The sequence below is a fragment of the Meleagris gallopavo genome, chromosome 6 (assembly GCF_905368555.1).
Source record: "Meleagris gallopavo chromosome 6, MGAL_WU_HG_1.1, whole genome shotgun sequence".
NCBI classification, from domain to species: Eukaryota; Metazoa; Chordata; class Aves; order Galliformes; family Phasianidae; genus Meleagris; species Meleagris gallopavo.
Window position 1 is genome coordinate 33,453,535 of NC_139409.1, and position 22,326 is coordinate 33,475,860.

General features: G+C 41.9%; 2 protein-coding genes across 8 annotated transcripts in view; one reads left to right on the forward strand and one right to left on the reverse strand.

Annotated features, from left to right (window-relative positions):
• Window positions 1-7,603: 7,603 nt before the first annotated feature.
• Window positions 7,604-14,445, reverse strand: FKBP14 (FKBP prolyl isomerase 14). The gene is made up of 4 exons (XM_010712834.4): window positions 14,068-14,445; window positions 12,674-12,825; window positions 10,345-10,472; window positions 7,604-8,807 (listed from the first exon to the last, which is right to left on the reverse strand). The coding sequence occupies exons 1-4, from the start codon at window positions 14,259-14,261 to the stop codon at window positions 8,649-8,651; spliced, it is 633 nt and encodes a 210-aa protein (XP_010711136.1). The 5' UTR covers window positions 14,262-14,445; the 3' UTR covers window positions 7,604-8,648.
• Window positions 14,446-14,733: 288 nt separating this feature from the next.
• Window positions 14,734-22,326, forward strand: part of PLEKHA8 (pleckstrin homology domain containing A8) — a 29,846-nt gene continuing 22,253 nt past the window's right edge. For 6 of the 7 annotated variants that reach the window (XR_014883931.1, XR_014883932.1, XR_014883930.1 and 3 more), the window contains exon 1: window positions 14,734-15,006. Coding sequence is in view for 3 of the 7 variants with exons in the window: in XM_085226280.1 (XP_085082406.1) it covers window positions 14,967-15,006 (40 nt within the window). In the remaining 4 variants the exon portion in view is untranslated. The remainder of the gene's footprint in view (window positions 15,007-22,326) is intronic. The other variant, XM_085226279.1, reaches the window with a different exon arrangement.

The window sequence follows — 22,326 nt, forward strand, 5'->3', positions numbered from 1 at the left end:
TTCTGTGTAAGCTGTCATGAACTATGTAAAGCAGCAAGGATGAGTGGTTAGAGCACAGTCCCGGCAATCAGGGGAGCGGTTCTGCCATAAGCCTACTGCTTGTTAACCTCATGGCAATTAAATTGCCTCATAAATGAAATGGAGAAAATGAAATGGAGAGAGCTTTCAGTTACAGCTGCATCTTTGAAACGTCTGAATGGAGATCGCTGCATAAACAAAAAATATAAAACTATTATGGTTAGGACAAAACCATGATGTTCATCTATTATTTGTTCATCACATTTAATATAATGACATCAGAACTTATGGATATGAAAAAATGCAACATTGAAGGAACACAGGAAGGACACATCTTTACAGAACAGAAATTTTAAAAAACCTTTGTTCTGTTTTTTTGTTTGTTTGTTTTTTTGTTTGTTTTTTTATGTATGGAAAAACTAACCAACCAAAGTAACACACAGCTTAAGTCACTGTTTGTTTGTCTTTAAACACATTCTCAGTTGGAGATCAAAGCCTATTCAGCAGAACTAGTATCCAGCTTCCTTACTAATACATTTGATTCCTCCAGAGGAAAATAGTTTGCAAAGGAAATTTGAGAGAGCAGACATGCAGGCATACATACAATTAAATGACTTTTTTTTCAGCACTGTTTAGAAGGAAACAAGTTAGCTTAATGCAGACAACAAAAAAGACCACTTAGGTGTTTAAATCAGATATGAAAATGCACCACAATATGTTTTTCTGAAAGGTGAGTTCAGCCAGTAAATCCCTTGTGTTGGTATTCTTTTCTGATATTTCAAGCCACTATCTTAGCCTTGTCCTCTCTGGTGGAGCATTGTTTCAGAGCACAAAAAATCAGATGAGTTAGTGTTGTACAGAGAAAAATTAGCAGCCTGCTGCTAAGTCAGAATTCTAAACCTGTCACCATAAAGGCATTCCACTGAACTTAATGGACTCCACTTGCAGTTAGTTACAGAAGCAAAAATCCTCCTAAGTGCAGAAGAGCTAACTCTGTGTAACACTGAAAAACCCCAGAAGCCCCTAGGATAATAGTCATATCATAGGCCAGTAAATTCAGATGAGCTGCGATGCTGCGATGTCATAACACAAATTAAAAGAGCAGAAATTATCAGTGGTACTTCGGCGTTGGTTTCTTTTTTATAGTCAGGAGATTGGTGCAGATAGTTGAGAGTACTTCTCCCACACTCGGGGAGTTTTGTCCATAACAAAGGCAGAGTGCAGCAGGTGCAATATTCTGACACAGAGATCACATCTGCTGGGCTCAGTGATTGTTTGAATTACAAAGATAGGAGAAATCCTGGGTGCACCCCCTTTATCCAATTATACCATTGAAGATTAAGCTATGTAAATGGCTGCAGCTGTACATAAGATGCCATCTCAGGCACAATGGTATGCTTAGATGCCCAGTTCTTACTCATGCACACAGAAAGTAATTCATTTCTCCATTGTAGAAGTGACATAAAGCACAACTGCTAACCAGAGTCATGGGGACAGAAGAAGCCAGCACACCACAAGGATTCAGGGCATGCTTGATGTCCACAGACCTGTCAGACTCAGCACTGAACTACACAACTAAACACCCATTGAAGAAGGTTGCCTTTTCCTGGAGTGATGATTGGATTTACAAAAAAGCATTGGTCTATCACTTGATTTTTAAAACAAGAAAACTAGAACATTTATGATGTATAATGATCTGTGACAGCATACTTATTTTCATAATTCTAAAGATATCATGAGACGTGTTTATTATTACTGACTTAGGAAAAACTCTAGGCCTACCAACTATAGGTGAGTTATAGTAGAATCTGTAACAATTAGGCCGAATCTCTTGACAGTAGCTCACAATAATAAACAGTCAAAGTAGATGAAAGAAGTAGATCTGTCATTCTGAGAAAATAAGCCAGTAATAAAAACAAAAAACTATAAAAAAACCCAACAGATAAAAATCAGAAAATACAAATACAGAATTTTTAATGAAATTATCCTTAGCCTTCATATGTATTCTCATTGTTAGTATGTTGCCTGTGCAGAACTGCTTGTAGCAGAGCAATGAATTGAAAAAATGGTCTTACTTCTCTCTGCAAGCAATATGCTATGGTAACCATGTGCTCTCTCTATATATATCATTATTGAAATAGTAGATCTTTGGCTGCATCCACCCAAGCAGGTTTGTATCGTATTTTAGCATGTCACATATCTGAATAATTTGTGTCTAAATTGCTGCAAATTAAATCACAGCACTTAGAGAAAAGATTGAACAGTAATGAAAGGGACAGAAAATGCCACTACGTGATGTATGAGCCATCTGGTGCAATGCAAACAGCACTCATTTGGAGGAGGTTAGTCTTCTGATTAGTTACCACAGCAACAGGTCTGCCGAGTACACTTACAAGTCCAACATGTGTCAGCAACCACTTTTCACCATTCCATACACACCATACGCTGGGACACTGGACAGTGGCACGTCCCATCTACGCATGTTTTTCTGCAGCCTTTGTTATTATTCTGCACATCAGGGGGCTTAAATTTTGGAAAATATTCCCAAGTCAGAATTTATCACTCATAAAAGAGCCCACAGGACTCGTCTATAATGTATGTCTGGAAAATGGCAGAGAAGAGGTGGTGGGGAAGATAGTGCACAGTTCAAATTCTGCTATTTCACACTGGTTGCATGCTATTATGTACTTATTTTAACAAAGAAATGTCAGCAATCAATTACACAAAAGTTTTTAAGCTTCCTTGGCTGTGTTATCAGCCAAGAAAAGGGGGATGGTACAACAAGCTGTCCCCCTGCCTTTCTGTTTTCTCTTCTATTCTCCCCCATTGCCAGGGTTATTTTCCCCAGGCTTGTGCTTAGCTTTACACCCTAGGGCTGCAGTGTGACAGCAGGACCTAGCTGACAGCACTTCAGTTAGTTATCTAGAGACATCATTGCCTCTGTACTGCTCTCCCCCAGCTGCCTACTGAAAAGGCAAGGTGCAGAGGTTACGGCTGCCTTCACACAGCCCCACTGCTTTGTGAATGGCAGCTTGAGGCTGTAAAGCCCTGCTATAGCAGGACTTGCTACCAAATTAACACTGGCTGTTTCTGTTTCCCAGATTTTAACCCAACTAGTGACAATAGCAATGAGGACAAGATGGCATGTGCTCTAAGGGCTGGAATAATAGTAACAATTTACATTTGCATCCTTCTGTTAAAAGGAAGGAGCACAGAACAGTATTTTCCAAGCTGCTAAGAGTAATCCAGAAAGTCAGGATTTTCTTTAAGCTACTGTTAGTCTGTTAGGTATAACTACATGGATTCCATACCCAGAGTTGGACATGGAGTCACTAATGCATTTTGCTTTGCATTTATGGAACGAAAACCTGTTCTCTAAAATCATAGTCCAGCAGATCAAAGATACCAGAGCTAAGCTGTGCTGTTTACTTCCGAAGAGGCAGCAGGCCACATGTGCAAAAGAAATGGGTATTACCTAGTTTATTAGTCTGGGAAAGAAACATCAGCTCCTTTAAAGAAATTTCAGTGGCAACAAAATGTAAGAGGACAGAATTGATTTAATGCTTTCAGTCTGACTCTCAGATGAGAAATCAATTATCCTGCATCATTTAATCTCCTTAAGCACGTCACAACACAAACTAGAAATTAGAAGCATCATAGCTAATATAAAGAGCAGCTCTCAGTAGTAGGAACAGCCTCAGAATTTTTAAATTAGAGGAAAGCATAAATGAAATTTGAGAAGCTCTGAAGCGTTGGCTACACCAGATTTCAGCAGCCAAATAAACCCTAATATTTTTTCAAGTGTCTTTGTTCATTGTTTACCTAGTCAAGATGCAGAGCAGTTACAAGAAAATAAAGCAACCACCTCCACAACGAACATGCGTACATGTGCAAAAGCTCCAGAACATCACTTTCCCTGGTTTCCACTTACGGCTCAGTCCAGCCCTTCGCAAGGACAGAGCTGAGGAATACACAGCACATCTGCTTAAAATCCCTCCTACATACATGATGTGTTACTAACAACATTATGAAAAAGATTCCAGTTAGTAAATAATAAGCCAGCAAGCTTTTAATGTAAGCCTTCAGAGATTTTGTTGTTTCTCTAGTAGAGGACACATGCCTCTGGACAAACTCTCACCCTCCGTCAAGAACAGGGTATTCAGAAACCTTGCACAAAATAATCTGCCTGACATGCTGAAGTTTCAGTTTATCATATATCTTAGTGGCAAATTTCTCAGCTAAATTAAGTTGTTTTTTTTTGTTTGTTTGTTTTTTTAAATATCATTCAGGATAGAAAATAACACAAGGCTTCTAAATCAAGTAAAAGCTAAACCACTCAACTTTTGGAACTCTGGAAGCTCTGGGAATTAAAATTATGCAATGACAGATCTTCCCATCTGAGCTCATTGCAGGTTGGGAAAGCTAAGCACGGATGTCTTTGTCCCTGCAGCTTCTTACTGAGCTTCTTAGTTAACTTCCCGAGAAAAACTGGACATAATCAAGCACAGATATAAGAGCAGAAGCAGGATAGCTAAAGAAAGATCATTATGTCACAGTTGTTTTTCTTGAACACCAGGAGAAAAGTAGGGCACAGAACATAAGCATTATGATTGGCTTTCAGGAAAAGCTAAAATTATCCAGGATTAGATGAAAATAAGAAGTTTGTTTTGGCTCTATTTCATGGTTTGTTTTTGCTTTTTCAAAAGCTTTACAATGAGGCTGAAGTACTTTCAAGACAACATTAAACTCAGAATAACTATTCTGAATATTCTTTAATGAACCTTGAAAGTGTGAATTAAACTTCGTGGTAGGAGTAGAACCCACAAAAAGAATCGGCCGAAGCAGCGATTTCTAACCCAAGTCAGATCAGGAACCCGCTGCCTTTCAATGCGCACTACCTGTAGCAGTGGCTGCCAGTGCTTTCTGCCAAGGAATCAGATGCCAAAGGATTGAGGAAACAAAGCCTTCTGCATTTCTCAAATCACTCTACTGTGCCTTATCACACTTGCTCTAGCTTCACTCCTTTTCCCATTAACATCCCAAAGCAGAGAGCTCTCTCCACCCTGCTGATACCTGCCATTTCAGGCTGACATCTCTGGATCAAGAGACTGTGTTTGGAGAGCACATATGACAAAAACACTTGTAATTTAATGGTTGACTTATAACACCTATTTTTACGTGGAATTCTCAAACATGCCATAGATCATTTTTGTTCTAAGTATCATGAACAATAAATTATCATAGCAGTGCAATATGTACTTCACACTGCAGTTTTATGACCCCATCATAAACACCTCAATATCAGAAATGTTGTTGATAGCACAGACATAAGGTATTAAAAAGCAAAGACTTGAAATCCAATAAAGCAATTTCCTTTAGCTTCAACACCATTTACCGTGTCAGTTGATTTCAGAGAAGAAAGCTTCAGAAAACACTCAGACTGTAAACACCGTTCCTGAAGCTTTGCCAAAAGCCTTCTTGTGTCACTGCAAGGCTTATCAAGGATACTCAAATAAAAGGAGCTCTGAAGTACACAAAACAGCAACTCCTATTGTAATTGCTAGGTCATAGCTCTGAATGACAGACTGCTGTATGTGGGGAAAAAAAAAAAAAAAAAAAAAAAAAAAAGTGTTTTTCTCTGTAACCAGAGAACAAGAAATGCGGGAAGAAGGCTACAGGCTGCAAGACGAACAATCCAGTACATGCTCACAACACTGTTGAGCCATCTCCACTTTTTCAAGTGCGGCACCTTACAGACAAGCAGCAAAGGTTTGTTTCTTCATGGAAATAGAGCTTGCAGTTTGCACAGAAGCCAGTTGCTGAGTGCTACTGAAGTTCCAATACCTCTTCTCCCATCAGAGAAAGAGCAGCTGCTCATCTCTGCTCTCCTGTAGGTAGCTAGCTGGCTCCTGCTGACACTGCAGCAGCATGCCCCAGGGATTAACAGCCAGACGCAGCTGAGGGTAAGACAGGCAGTTATTTCCTAAGAAATCTCTTCATTTTCACAGAAGGACTTGAATGACAGCAAATGGTAATGAAGTTGCAGCAGCTTCTGAAATCTGCTGCTGATTTTGCACTTTTAAAAAAATTTTAAGTTCAATCTCAGAAATGCAACATAGCTACCAAGAAAAGCATTAAAACCCATTCACTCTGCATAAATCTATGCACAGCACACCAAATAAATCATCTTGGCCTTGCAGCTTTAATACTCTGCTGGCATTAATTGTCTACAGTATATGTTTACTTTTATGTATAAGTTATTTTTATGAAATATTTTAAAAATCTAAACAGAAGATAATGCATATTTCACAGTATTCACCGACTCCAAACTCCTACTGAATACAAGCAAAACATTTGGCCTTCACCAAAGAGGTAGGTTGGTATCCATTAAAAAAGCTCAAATTTTAAGTATTTGGCCAGTAATCAGGGTCAAGTTTTATTTCATGCTTTTATGCTTTCATTTCCCAGCCAGATGTTCAGTGAGCATGCTAAATTCTGCACATGATCTAAAAGCCTGACGTACCCATTCCAAGTCTCAATTCTACTCTTCCCAGCAGCATACACATCGTAATTCTGTTTGGTTGACTGTTACCAACCAGATCCTGAATCTTAAGCAGTACTGCCTTAAGAGTCAACTTTATAACCCATTAGACATTCTTGGCCTTGGATGCAAGAATTGTCTATTCTCCCCATGTAGTTAATGGGGAAAGACAGGTACCTCTAATTGATATGGCACCTACCCTAACAGAACGTGAACAATATAAATGCGATGAATTACTCTCAAGTGCCTAGTGCTCTGGTGACCGTAGGAGAAATCAAGATGCTCAGCACACAAACAATGTCAGGCAAGACGAATTTTCTAGAGCAATAAGGGAAAAAAAAAAGTTTACGTAAACTCATGACTGGTAAGATGATTTGTTCATTATTTCCTCACAAGAACCAGGACAGGCAACAAGCATAAGAACAACTGGAAGTAGCATCCTATGCCATTCTACTGTGACTGCCACAGAACTAAAGAATAAATAGGTTCAAGAAAACTAGACATTGTGAAGGAGGGGGAAAAAAAGCTGTTTAAAACAAAAACTCCACATTGTGTAAGCCACATGCCATAAAATACCAAATGCTGGAACACAGAAACTCCACCCCTGCATATCTTCATGTAGCACAATCACTGTACAGAAATTCTTACTGTCTATAATAAAGCAGTCTTCTAATACTTACATGCAACGCTAGATTGCAGAGAAAATTTTTGTCAAGCTAATTGAGAATCTTGAATGCAATCCCCCCCCTCCCCCTGGCCTTAGGATAATGCAGCAGTACTGATTTTATACAATTCAGTTTACCTCATGTCCCTACAAAGCCCATGGCAGTATTTTTAAATCCAAGTATTCTGTTCAAAAACCCATTTTAGAGCTGGAAGAATAAAGGCTAAATTCTTCTAAGAGATACCTCATCCACTCATTCAGGCCCATGGATGAAATCTAAGCTTTTTCCTCTCTACAGAGGGTTCAAACACACAAGACAGTGCTGAAATCCTCATCATCTCCACCCCATAAAGATGCAGCAGCAGAACGTTTACCTCACATTTCTTCTTTTTTAAAAAAGTCACTTTATTACTTAAGACTCAGATAACTTTTGTGCTACCGGTGAAAATACAGCAAAGGTGTAAAAAACAAGACAAATTCTACAATTCAGGCAGTAGCAAAGCTGGCAAGCAACACAAAGTGTTCTTCAGGTCATACTGACCTGCATGTTAGCATGCTCCCTCCTTTCTGAAAATGGGGAAAAAAAAATTGCTAAATTTTTTCTTTAGCTGTCTCTCAACACCTGAGGTGAAGAAAATGTAATTTCTTCACAAAACAATGCATGTAAGGAAGTGAAGGACACTGCCTCTGCAGAACAACAAAACTGCTATTTGGAAAACAGTACATTATCTTCTAGAACACTGCTAATATGAAAATGAGAAGGTCTGGTATTTAACTCCAACTTTTCTGTTTTTTTTTTCTTTAGTGATGCAAACAGTTTTGGTATTCTCCCTTCAGAAAATCAGAATCAGCATAGGACAGCCATTCTTCTCATTCAGCTTTGTATCACTTTCTCAGCTGTCTTACAAGGTGTTGATGCTTTCTCGTATAACTTTTCAAAATCTGCAGAAAGCAAGCAATGCCAGCTCGCTGCTTTACAAGCAGCAACATATAAGAAAGAAGGTCAAATAACTGATTAAGTGAGACTAAAAGTCATATGTAAAAGTCACTGAATATGATCTGAAGAAATGAAGCTCAGAAAGGCACTGTACCGGATTTTGATTTTCCAAGATGTTTGATACCTGGAAACCTTGTTTCATTTCTGAAAAAATAAGTTAATACAAAATTAAAAAACACAAAATGTGCAAGTCTTCGTTGCACAACAGTAAGTACAATTTCAAACTTACAAATAGTTTAAAATATTTTTTTTTTTTTTTACATAAAGAACAGAAATTCTCTTTTAATATAAAAAAGTGTGGGTTTGTTTTATCGTTTCTCTTCCGCCAGTGGCAGCTGTCAACTCCAACACACAGAGTCAAGACGACAAGAGAACCAGACAGTCTAAGTCATTGTCATTTGTGTCAAAAAAATTATGTCATCCTTTTTCTACAGCTCATCATGCTTGTATGTGAATTCCCTTGCAGATATAAACCCATCACTGTCTTCATCTTCTTTATCAAATATGTCTTCAACCAAAGCATCATGCTGGGTGTCATTTACCACTGCTCCATGCTTCTCAAATTCTTTCTTCAGGTAAATTTTCACCTATTAGACAAAAGTTGAGAGTTACTGTCTTCATGTTTAAGAAAATAATTGATTACTGGAATGTAAGAGACAGGTAGCTATTAATGGTTTAATACTACCATCCCAACTCTTTCTTCCTATGCCACCAATAGAATAAAACTTGTCTAACTAGATTCTTTGGCCCTGTTTGGTGATGAAAGACAATAAAGCTAGCAAACTAGTTGCCATGGCTTTATTGTATGACTGAAAATTGTGCCAGGAAAGCATGTCATCTGATGTCTATGTAGTAAAGTATGAACAGGTAGGCAGAAATTATAGCTACCAATTGGTCAGAAACTAAAAACAGCGTTCTCACATCTTAGCAATTTGTCAAACTAGCAGATGTAAATCCAAACAGTAACCCCAAGATGATACAGAAATCTATCCATAATCTTTACATTTACTGCTCTAACGGCAACACATTACAATGTATTACTAGAAATCTCAAGGCTTTGAAGGGCAAATAGACTCAAGGCAGTTTTTGAATGGAGCCCTGGAACAGTTATGTATACCAAGCCATTTACTAATGGCAAGCAATTTTTACTGAGTTTAACTACCAAGAGCCTAAGTGTTCTAAATCACAAAGCTTTCTATCAGAATATTAATAGCAACACTTTGTTACATAGATAGAACCTGTTTAACAGAAACTGCAAGAGTGGACTGTTAACAGGAAGATAAATGGGTCACATTTCAGGTCTGTTTTATTCATTTCACATTCCAGTCTGTGTTATGGCCATTACTCATGTTTCTAATATGCATGTTGGAAACACCGACACTGCTTAGCCGCTGTGCATTACAAAAGATAACCCTCCTAGGGACTGGCAAACTGAACCAGTCCCAAATAAAAAATGGCGCTGGAATGGGTGCCCAGGGAGGTGGTTAAGTCACTATCCCTGGAAGTTCTCAAGCAATCTTTAGACATATTACTAAGGGACATGGTTTAGTGAAGAAATATTGGTGGTAGGTGGACAGTTGGACTAGATGACCTTGGTGATCTTTCCTAGTCTTGGCGATTTGATGAATTTAGTGGTTTATCCTAACTTCTCATGGATAGCATCCACATACTGTAAAAACAGAAGCCTGAAAATAAAAGGCTACAAGAAGAATAATGCAGACTAGTGCTCCATAGATGTTCTTCAGGCAGTGAAAGCTACAAAACAGGACTGCTCTACAGTAGGTGATCTTCAAAATCCAGTTTATTAGTAAAGCAGCAACTAAAAAAAAAAAAAAAAAAAACCACAACCAAACCTTGAAGTTTTATTTCTAAGACATTTTATTTCATCAAGTTTTCCATAAGTGTGGGGCACACTTCCATAACATGCCTATGCCGCAGCTTGCAAAGTCCACTTGTAAACTCCCCAGTTCAGCAGCTCAAGATCCAAGGCTCAGCTTGGTACAGCATAGCTGTGCATCTTTAGCTTAGTTTTATTGAAAGTTAAGCTTCCAAGCTTTACCTTATCTTTTCATTTTTACTACATAATTCTGTTAAGTTTGCTTGCAAGAAAAGTAACCCACTCACCTCTTGCTTGGACAGCTTCCAGTCATCATTAAGATCCATCTCTTGAAACGACTCATGAGACCTGGGTCCATTCCTAATTTCTAGAAGGTCAATATTGAAGATCAGTGTGCTCTCAGGTGGAATTTTTCCTGCGCAGAACAGTAAACATAGAAAGAAGTTAAGAAGATACACACTTAGTGCACCATAAAAGCCACATGCTTCAGAGTAATCCCCACTATTTCAAAGTAACCTGCATTTTGAGCCAAAATGAATGAGCACCTGTAACAGTACTAAGTACAACCATTTTAGATTGTAGCTCAGACCCTGAGCAGCCCTTGCAGCACATGTGCAAGTTTAGATGGAACCAGCTTTGTTGAAGGCTAGCATGTATTCTTGTGAGTTTCTATTCAGTAACTGTCATCATAGACTTATGAGACAAGATTCTTGAACCACTTTTTCATACATAGAGCCAGACCAAGTCTGAGCAGAAAGCAGTGAAACAGACCATAAAGTCAGGTGGTCACTGTTTCAGTACATAGCTCAGACCAATGGACAGCAAGGCAAGAAGGTAGTGCATCAGATGGACTGAATGCTACTTCTGTAGGTGGTATCCTGGCACTTCTTGACAAGAAAAGCAGAAAGGCAGCAATGCCGTCAGTATCCTATGGCTGTCTCTGAATTGTGGCACAAAAAGCACTGAACTACTTCCAAACACACAGCAGAAACTGGGCACATAAGCCAGCTCATAAGGTTATTAACATCACTCCATTTTGATGCAAGTCAATACATTAATAATTTTCTGATAGTGCCAGAGAACATTTAATTATTACCATCCTTGGAGTGTATCAGTCTCTGGCTTTTTCAATAGCATGATACATCCTCACCCTAATGGCTGATGCTACTGTCAAAGACTATTTAGCACTGAACTTTGCTCCTCTGACATTTGGTCCTATTTAACCTCTCTATTTCTATATTGGATAGAAGCACTCCAAAAATACTTGCATGCCTTGAAATAATAAGGAGAAAATTAATCCTCACTTAACTGTCTGGAAGCCGTGATGTTTGTTGCTACAGTTCAGAATATATTTAACAAGCTTATAGATCTCCAGGATGAATAAATGTACAGAATCTTCTGGAAATACAGGCCACAGTGGCCTGCCTGGGGTTTGGAATATAGGTAATTTTTTTTCCTGAGAGTTGCAGAATAAGGCATGTGACTCATCATTCAGGGCAGAGAGAAAGAAAGACACCAGGTGGGAAGCTAGTGAACTCCTGTGCGTTCAGTGGAAAGTATAAAGAAAACAGAATTCTGTCTTCAACAGCACAGCAACATAAGGTTCGTATGTTCAAATACTTCAGTGTTTTCCCAAAGCACAGCAGCTAGCAGTGTTTACTAGTTCAGCCTTCTTGCATTAAATATAAGTGAGGCTTGCAAGCCTTTAATATGTGAAGCACTACAGTTAGCCTTCAGTGAAGGCAATTAGGCCTGTAATTACCAGGTGAGCTCTACAGCATTTAGTATTTGTTTTTGTAGAAAAAAATTTACAGCTGTGCCCTGCATAAAGCAGAAAAAGTAACATTCCTGCATCATTTAAACTGTCACTCATTTAACCACACATTCCAGTCTTGACCTTCTCATTAAAAGAAGGGTTTGTCTGAAAACGTTTGAAAGGGGAGAAAAGTACTGCCAGCAGCACACAGGTTGAGAGAAAACATTACAAGCCATGCTTTTATCTGCCTGCACATCATTCAGTACATTTTTGATAGATACCAGCTTGCCTGCTAATGTTCCCACATATCTTATTTTGGGTAACAGGCTCAGCTGCCCAAAGCTGTAAGAGGGAAAGAATGAAGTGCCCCATGTGGAGAAATAAATGGTGAGTTTTCATTGAAACATTTAAGAACATAATAGGATGAGCAGAACTGGAGGTTCCTCAGCTTCCTAGAAGAAACCCACAAAAAAAGAGCGAGGCTTGCACATGCACATTCATAGAATTATTATCACAAACACAGATGCAACAGCCAAAGCGTTAACTACAGTAACCACTTGAAGCTTGACTGAAAATAAATAATAAAGCAGAGCACTGCTGAGCTCAGCACTAACAGAAGTAACACTCAGAATGTACAGCACAGCTGCTGCCATGAATTCTTCTCCTTCATTCACCACTTTAGACACTTAATGAGTATTTTCTACAGAAAACAAGTTTTCGAGAAAGAGCACCCCACTCCAATAATTTCCCTTAATTAATGATATCAACATGGAAAACTTGCTAACCTCTTCGGTCAAAAACAGTAAAATTAATAGAGATTAAAAACAGTTTAAGCAAGAGAAGGAGTTCAGGCATTTTACCTTTCCCTTCCTTTCCATAAGCAAGGGCTGGTGGAATAGTTAGCTTCCGCTTCTCTCCCACACACATGTCCTTCAAACCTTTGTCCCAGCCTTTGATGGCTTCTCTTATGCCAAGTGTAAACCACATAGGTTGCCCATTGTTATGTTTGTGACTGGAAAAGAATGGAATAAAACACTTAATCTTTAAACAGCAAGTTCCATAAGAGGCAAATGGGACAGACGGAAGATGCTCACACTTATGCAATAAAAAAAAAATAAAAAAAATGAAAGCTTATATGGTATCCTGGTATTTCTTAAAAGAAAGTTCTAAACTTTTAGAAGTCCTTAGAAGTTATGTTTTGCATGACAAGGAGCCTTAAGAACTGCAAAGGAATGAAACAGCACATACAGGGTGCACTCATGACAACGCTGAGCAACCTGGATCCTTGTCTTCACTTTCCTGATCATTTATTTTGCTTTGAAACTGATCAGACTAGAAAGGCATTTGTGCTTGGAAGTCATGTTCAAGGCTATGTACGCTCTCTGTAAATCACAAGTCACAAATCAGCTTGGCCATGACTGCAATATACCTTGTAACATGCTTAGAAGAGTCAGTCACATCTCTTCTGAAAAAGCCAGTGGAAGAAAAAACGACTACACAACAGATGCCTAGAAAAAGAGAAATAAATGCATGCAGAACACTTAAAACAGGCAGACAACCCCGTTTCCAAATGTAACCAGGTGGTACAACACAACCACTTCCATTCTATTGACAGGCACGGAGTTTTAACTACAGCCCAAAGTTGCATTTCCCAGTCATGCAGGAAAGGTGCCCAACACGAAATAAGAGCACTTACAGGAGTTAGTCAGCAGCAAAAACTTAAAGCGTCACTACAACTCCTTTGAGAGAGGCGGGTTAACTACAAGAGAAAATTAGTGAGATTTTAATTTGCATTTGCAGGACCGCGAACATGCAAAACGTTGTCTGTTTTAGTTGCTATTTAAAATGAGTTCCACAAGTGATTCCAGTGCAGCCTGCGGCCTCGCGGGCATCTCGTCGTCTCCCGCTGTTAGCACCCCATTGCTTTACAGGAAAGGCACCATTAGCAAGTGCTTTGCAGGCTCCTCCTCGTATTTGCATCGCAGTTGCCCTCAGAATGCGATGTGTCTGGGCCGGGTAAGGAACATCACTTACAGCACATCAGGATCTAAAAGGCAGCAGTGTCTGCCAGCGATGCAAGCTTCCTGGCTCGTAGCGCTGAGGTGATAGCAAAGCTCTCACCTAGCTTGTTTCATCCTCTTGCACCGCACACTTACAGGGGCACACATATACCCGTGCACATATAGACATATATGTATACGTATATATATATATATATATATCCTGTCCACAAAGCTCGCCCCGCGAGACTCACGTGGAGTGGAACATGGAGCCGTCGCTCTGCAGGAAGCCCTCGTAGTGCACCAGCATCATGTCCCCCCACTTGGTCCTCCGGTGGCACAGGAACGGCTTCTGCAGCACCTCCACCTTCACGTCGGCCGCGGGGATGAGGGCCGCGGCCGCGCAACCCAGCAGGACGCCCAGCAGGGCGGCCCGCAGCGCCGCCATTCCGCCTCGCCGCTGGACCCAGCGCCCGTCTCAGCGCCGCGAGCCCACCATGGCCCGCCAACTGCTGGCAGCACGGCGGCCGCCCGGCCCGGCCAGCCCGCAGACGTGGCAGCGGCCCTCGCGGCCGGCAGTCTTCGACTTCGTGCCGGCCGGGACTAGTGGGAAGCACGTCCTCTGATTGGCTCAGCTCGAGCAGAAGCAGTCGCCCATTGGCTGCCTTTTCTGAGGCTCGGTTTGCCCAATCGGAAGCGGCGCTCCGCGAGAGGGTCGCTAAGCGAAGGGGGCGGGTCCTGAGCTCCAGGAAGCGAACGCTAGCGAGCCGGAGAGTCCGCACAATAGAGCCGGCTCCTGCCGGCCTCCGATTGGGCAGTGCCGTCACGAAGAACGTGTTCCCATTGGCTGCGAGAGGCCACCTGCTTCGGGCGTGCTGCGCCCGCTCCCTCCTCCTTTCGCGTCCTCGTCAGGCGGAGTTGCGATTCTTGGAATGTTTTACGCAATCGTAGCGCTGAGGAGTGGTTCTTTGGACGCACTCTGCGCCAGAAGCGTGGCAGAGGGCTGGCACGGCGGCGGGGGCCGGGCCGCGCAGGGCGGGCGGCGCGCCGCTATGGCCCTGGGTGCCGGCAGAAGCGGCGGCGGCGGGCAGCGGCGAACGGCGTGAACGCGCCGGGGGCCGGCCGCGCTGCATGGGGGCGGGGGCCGATCGCCATGGAGGGCGTGCTGTACAAGTGGACCAACTACCTGAGCGGTGAGTCCCTGTCCCTCGCCAACGGCGGGGTCCGATCTTCTGGGGAGACACGGTGTCAGCCGCGCCTTGCTGTGCGAGTGGGAGGGCGCTGCCGATCCCACCTAGGGCTGAGCCGAGGTGCGGCCGGGCGGCGAGCGTGAGGCAGGCGGCATTCCTGCCGCTCTTCCCCTTCACGCCTTCGGGGCTCTGAGAGGGGAATCAGACAGCGAGGCACCAGGCGTGGGTTTCTTCATTAGTAAATACCCTTATGTTGTGGTATCTGTGCGGCGGGAGCAACCGTTCTCGGTTTCCGTGCGGGTTGCAGTGTTATTAGTCATTTCCCCATCGTCGGTGAGAAATCAAGTCCTGGATCCGTTTGATCTAAAGTTGTATGTGTTTGTTTTCGCCCGTTTCACGTCGGTGCTGGGGCATATTTTGAAGCCTCACGCTTGCTTTCATGCCGTGAGCTCTGAGCTCCGTGTCCCTGTGCCGCTGCAGCTGCTGCTGCTGTGGTGGGCTCAGCAGCTGTTCTGCCTCCAGAAATGGTCCGTCTCCGTCAACGCTTTATCTTTTGATAACCACGCTGACGTTAGAAAAAAAAAATTCTTCTCCAGAAGAGTTGCAAGGCAGTGGCACAGGCTGCCCGGGGAGGTGGTGCAGTCACCGTCTCTGGAGGTGTTCGAGGACAGCGTGGATGTGGCACTGAGGGATGTGGTCAGTAGGCATGGAGGGGGTGGGTCGGTGCTTGGACTCCGTGACCTTAGAGGTCTTTTCCAACCTTAATGATCCCACGATTCCCTTTCAACCAAATGACCCTTATGAAGAAGGATGACGCTGTGCAAACCTCAATCTAAATTAATGCAGGGCGAAGGAATCTGCTTTATCTGGGTGCGTGAGGTTTGCCACAAGTGAAAGCTAGATAAAGCTTTCTTCTTCACAGGGAGAAACCATGTAATGGATGATTGAAGTATCTATCTTATTTCTTGTTTCTGCTACTGAACGTAGTGGCCAAGGTTACCCTGTCTTTTCCTAGCTTGTTGAAGGGCTGCCTGTGTTGTGTTTGAGAACAGTAGATTGGCTGTTCTGCAAGCTAGCGATGTTGCATGTGCTTTCTTTAGGTGTATATTTTCTGCCCTGAGGCCACTGGGTTATAAGTTTATGCGATCATGCAGAAAAAAATACAGTGGTGTATTTCCCCACAGCCCTGGGGCAGGAAGCTACATCTTTGTTATGACCTACATGTTTACTTGATAGCAAGAACGTTTCAGAAGTAGGAAATGAATTGGATTTACCATGGGCAAAGGTTGGAATGCCCAGATTGCCAGCTGAAACGCAGATGAACTTTCCTTACTGCTCAAACAAGTTACCTCGTTTCATAATAAACACATTTGTTTGCTTTATTATAGATTAGGATGATGTGAGTTAGTGTTGATTGATTTCTGCTTGGAAATACGTTTTCCTCTGGTGTTAAGCCTCGGTTTGTGTTGTGATTTCTACATATAGGTCCTCCAAGCTGCCCGTGAAATCTGAGCATAGAGAGTTTGGGCCTTTGAACTCAGAGTTGTTTTATCCCCCAATACAGTGGTTTCCGGACAGTGGTTTCTCAATGTCATTATTACTACTATTTTTTTATGGTCATGTAAACTTTCATCGAGTTACAGAGTTGCAGAGACTGGGAGACCAGAGACCATCCGGTCCAACCCCTCTGCTAAAGCACATTCCCTAGAGTAGGGATCAGATACTCTTTTCTGTGTCTCATCTTCTGAAGCAGATTAAAGAGAATGGGGCCTTTTGTAAGAATCATTGCTGAAGTATTAAGGGTGGTAGAACTTTTTCACTTGGCAAATACGATGCATCAGCAAACTTCCAATTACAAACCCTTAAACTCTGGTTATCTTAAATCTTGGAGGCATGCAAGTTAGATAGCCTCAGCCAAGTCTGTGATCAGAGCATGCAATTTGATCTTAAAAATTCCTACATTTCATCCTTTGCCAAAACTCTATCTCAGCGTTGTTTGGTGAAAGTTGTGAGGCCTATTGTAGCCAGCAGTCTGAGTGCTAAGAGCATCACCCTGTACCTTCCCTATGCCTCTTCGGTAGGTTGTGCCGCTGCCCGTGGCCCAGGCCAGCTAAGAGTTCTCTGGCACGTACAGCGTCAAAGCAGACTTTTGGCTGCGGTGCTGTAATGTGACTTGTTCCCAAACAGGGGGGTTGCTGATTGCAGAACAGAGAAAAGTAGAGAGCAGAGATGGATTGCACACACAAACTGCTCACTTCTGCTTGGAAGCTGCCTCCCACGTGATGCTTCTGCTGAACTCAGGCTGCAAGTCACGCTTCTTGTTAATCATGCACTGTGATTAATAAAATAAATTTCTTTATTCTTCGGAGACTGTCTTGTAAAAATAAGCTGGGATTTTGATTTCTCACAAGCTTTATAGAATGAGCAAGCTGCTATTTTCCGAAGGGAAATAGGGTGGAGTCAAGGAATACTTTCTTTCAATTATGTATGTATCATCTTGGCACTTTGATTGATTTTTCTATAATTTTACTACTGAAATTCAATTAAGCTCAGATCTTCAGCATAAGGCATGCTTTACCTGGGTTAACAGGCCCCAGGCAGGACTGAGGCTGACTCTGGAAGGGATGGGGTGTATCAGGTCTTGGCTTGTGGATCAAAGGCAGCTTAGTCATTAGAAAGAAAACTGCTGACTGCCTCCACTGATTTGCCTAGCATTCTTTATGTGCTTAGAGAAGTGGCTTTGATTGGTTTTATTTTTTCTAACCTTTTCCTGGTGTTTAAATATTCCCTTTGCTGAGTAACTCTGACCCTGCCAAGTTCATCTTCCTTGAGGCACCCTCACATTCATGCCATTGCTCGTGATGCTGCATCGCACCACATACCACAACTGGATCTTCTCATCTGCCTTTATGGTTTGTTCCCTGTAATTTTATCATTACACTCTGAATTCTTTGCAGTTTGTTCCAAGATGCCAAGAGCCAGCACCAAGCAGTAGATTTCAGGCTTCACGTAGAGCTTGAAGTTACTCATGTCTCTAATGATTCAGACTTCCTTAAAAAACTTGAGGGGAAACTTTAAAAAAAGCTAAAGGTCTTTCAAATGTTTATAGCTATGGATACGTAGATCTCTGGATATTTGGATGCTACTGCTTAGAATGAGTTTTTGATTTCAGAGTTTAAGAAATCTGACCTTTCAGGATATGTACACATCTATTTGATACGAAGCTCTGAAAAGTAAAGTCCTCTGTTTCTTAGATGGAAGAAGTAATTGAAAATGCACATTAAGTAAACATTTGGTTCCTAAAAGCTTTTGTTTATCATTTTTCTCCTTCTTTTTGGCTCTGGTTATAGTCCAGCTTGTGACTGCATAAAATGAGAAGGGCAGTGGTCTGACCAGCGTTACTGACCGTGTCTGCTGTCAGACTGGGTGTTAGTCTTTGCATTTTGTGTAATTGTCTGTGTGATTTGACCTTTCCCATCCATTCTCTGCAAGCACACCTCCCTCACTCCCCTGCTTTTCCTTCACACAGCAGTCTTGCTTCTGTCATACCTTTTTGGAAATGAGCACCGTGCTTTGCAGCAGAGAAGTTGGATGAGGCTGCAGGAAAGGCCGGCAGTGTCCCCTCTCTCCTCTGTAGGTGAGGGAGCTGCAGAGCAGCACAGCACTTCCCAGCAGGTATGCTGCAGTACCGGTGCCTCTTCATTCTGCCCTTCTGCACGGAAATAAACGATCACAGGGAACACAAGCAGAAGGTGGGGCAGAATGATGGTAGAGATTGTCTTGTGTGTTTTGGTAAAGTCATTGTGTTGACTGTGGTTAGCAGGTTAACCACAGCGCAGGTCACAGACAGAAGGTGGGGAAGTGAAACAGAGGAGGGGAATTTTGATACGTGACTCAAATTAGTGCGTCTGAGCAGTGAGCAGATTTGCTGCACTTTTGCCTTCATCACCCTCAGCAATCAATCCCCTCTCTGCCCTTTGTACTTTCACCATCCCTTTTAAAAATGCCTGGTTACTGGGATGATGCTCTCCATTCCTCTTAAGGGTAGCTGGCCATGGCTATAGAGCTCATTTGCAAATACACAGACAGTTGCTCTGTGAAGGCAGGTTGCTTTTCCAGTGCTGCAAGTATTGTGCTAACAGTTGTGCTTGGAATGGGGCTGGATTTTGTGAGACTTCTGAGAGAAAAAACATTTGGGAAAGGGTTTCTGTGTTTAAGCCAGTTCTAGTTGCTGTGTGCTTCACTTGCACCACTTTTCTCCGTCGAGAGTGATGAATTTGTGACAAAAAGTGACACAGTGGCTCAAGCGCTATATCTGTGAATTTCAAGGCTTTTAGAGGCTATTGTTATGGCTACCTTTTGTTACCATGCACATCCTCCATAGCAAAGTTGTCCTGCAGGCATTCCTGGCAGCTGCTCTCTAGGTGAGAGGTGAGAGCATAACAGCTCAGAGGTATATGAATTGTGATCCCATTCATTCACTGCATTTCTACTGTCCCTCATGAGTGGATTTTTATCCTGGCCAAGTTGTTTCACTGCAGAGTTAAGGTTGCAAAATGCATTCCCGTGCCTCAGGTTGCACCTTCACAAAATCCTTTCATAGCCTTGGGCTGTTTGGAAATGCAGCAGTTTTGGTGCACATTACTTCTGTCAGGATAGCCCATTCCTGCGTTGTTTCTGCAGGGAAAAGGGAAACTTTCAAGCTTTGTCTGTGCAAAGTGCTCTTCCTCTGAATACTGTTCCTGAGTGATAGCATTAAATGTGTGGACATGAGAACTGAACTTAATCTCATAAGAAGTAAAAGAAATTAATTCTTAAGATCAAAAATTTAAGATTTATTGTGTGTGTTCCTAATATTTGAGATTGCAAACAAGTTGGGGTTTTGAAAACATTTTGTCATTTGCAGCATGGAGATTTTTATTGCCTCTCTTTGACAGAAGAATCCATGCCATGTTCTTCAGATATCAGTGTGTTAAAATCAACAGGATTGCTTGTGGGCTGACATGGAGTGTTTGTGTTGCGCAGCTGAGGAAGTGCAGGGAGCTCAGTGGAGAAGGAAGTTTATCAGCACAGCCTGGGACAGCTCAGCAGGGTGACAGGCAGCTGGAAATAAGATCTCTTGACTCGGTCCTGTGTTGTGACCATTGAAGATGCATCCTTTTACTGGAAAACCTAGTTTTCTTCATCACTGGAAGGCAGGCGTTTTGTAAGTAACAATTACATGATAATAAGATGGTGTATTCTGGGCAATGGCTACTATCTGAATAACGAGGGGCTGGCTGGGTTTAGCAAAGATCCAAACTTTATATTACATTGATAGGCTTGCATTAGCACTGGCAACTTAGCGTTTCACTTAGGTTTTGCAAGCTAGCAGCACTGCCTTGGGCTTGTTTGAGCTTTTCCAGCAACTCTCATCAGCCTATCAGTCATGGATGTGATACCTTGGGTGCTGGGAGATAAGATGATGGGTGGAAGTATGTTGAACACTGCTTACCCTACCCAGGGTGGGATGAAGAGATGGAGGTTGTTTGCACTTGCTGTGAGATGTCTCTCGTGACTTTGCAAAGAACAAGTGCAGAGGGCTGCCACAGAGTCATGTTGCTGGGATATTAGCAGCGAGGATGGGGATGTGGTGTAGGCTCCTATTAGGTGGATGTTGCTGTAATGTGGAAGGTTCGTAGTTATCTCCTATCCACACTTAAAATCTGAATTCAGGTCCAAGAAATCCAAGGATTATTTATTTATTGTATATGTTTTTCTAAAGACTTATGTTGAAGCTTATGTTGAAGAAATTAGTAAGCATAAAGTATTAGAAAATTGTCCTGGGAAGCAAGTACTAATAAAAGCCTATGTGTCTTGCCTTTGTGCCTTTTAGAAATGCAACTGGAACTGGCATCTCTTAATTGCAGCTTGTTTTCCAGGTCATCAGTTTGACTTCTTGAGTATGTAATTCTCCCAGATGGTTTGGCTTTATGGATGTCTGACATGATCTACGTGTCTTTAAATGTGGGGTTTTTTGTTTTTTGTTTCTCCAGGCTTGGTACTTTGGAACCAGAGCTTTCTGGAGTCTGAATTGTGTAACATTAAAATTTGAATTATGTCCAAATTTCAGCAGTGTTATCAAGAAATGTCAAGTTTACTCAGCAGTAGGCACATCCAAACTTCCTGAAGTGTAGTGATGGAAGTAGGCAGATCTCTCAGACTGGGGAAACTTCTTAAATGTTTGTTTCTGTGGTGGACAATATTTGGTCTTCCAGGCTTTGCAGGTACTAACTTCAAGTTTCACAAAGAAACGCGGTATTTATTAGGACCGTAACCAGTGTCTGTTGGGTGTTTATTGTTAATGGCCCTGTGCCTCTAAGACAAGCTGTGGAAGCACGTGCTACATTTTGCCCTGCCTGTACACCAGCAATAGAAATGGACTCAGTAAATTCTGCTGTTGTGTTAGTGCTCTCACCAGAGGTTTGGCTTTAACTTTCTATCTCAGATGAAGCCTGCATTCCAGCAGTTGCAGTCTTCCTACTAGAGTTTATGGGTAGAGAATAAAACCGAATAAAGCCAGGATTTGTGCTTATGGAAGTATCTTCTTGCTGCTTTTTCTTTCTTGGTTCTTTTCTTTCTCTGCTCTTTGTCTGTGAATGTGAAGTGCCTGTAATTGAAGAGTGTTACCCTGTTGTACTGTCCGGGATTTGTCAGCCACACACTATTTTTAGCTGGTTGTTTAGGATAACCTTCCGGTGGCATTGAGAACCAGGTGGTTACTGCATCTTCTGACAGAATCCTGCTGTGATTGCTTTTTTTTTAATTGTTTGCTTTTACTGAAATGCATTTTATTAGAGTAGTGATGATTGTGTTCAGAAAATATATGCTGCTCAAGTTAACAGTTGTCTATCTCTGTACTTTTAATGTCTTCTTAATAAAGAAGACTTAGGTTCTGCAAGGCAAGACAGATAATTGCTGATACTGCAAATGAACCCCAAACAAACAAAAGCCTCCACAAAATATATTGACTCATGACATTTTTAACCAGCATCTGAAATGACAGGGGCAGAGTGCTTTGTATGTTGGCTAATTGATAGCTTAGCCTTTGATTGATGAGATGCAATTTAGTAGAGCATCAGCTGCATGAGCAAAGCTGAAATAGTTTGTGTGCACCAGCTGGATCTCCAGACTGAATTAGAGGCCTGTATTGACTGTGACACTGTGTTATTTAAGGGATTGGATCTGTGCCATCAAGTGTCTGAAGCAATGAACTGCTTCTCTCTGCTCAACAATCACCTCCTTTTTTTGTGAGCTCCTCCATACAAATAATGATTTTAGGAT

Coding starts and splice junctions, on each gene's coding strand:
- FKBP14 (XM_010712834.4), bottom strand. CDS start 14,261: ATGGCGGCGCTGCGGGCCGCCCTGCTGGGCGTCCTGCTGGGTTGCGCG. Junction 12,826..14,067: donor GGCTCCATGTTCCACTCCAC/GTGAGTCTCGCG, acceptor ATTCTTTTCCAG/TCACAAACATAACAATGGGC. Junction 8,808..10,344: donor GGAAGCTGTCCAAGCAAGAG/GTGAGTGGGTTA, acceptor TTTGTCTAATAG/GTGAAAATTTACCTGAAGAA.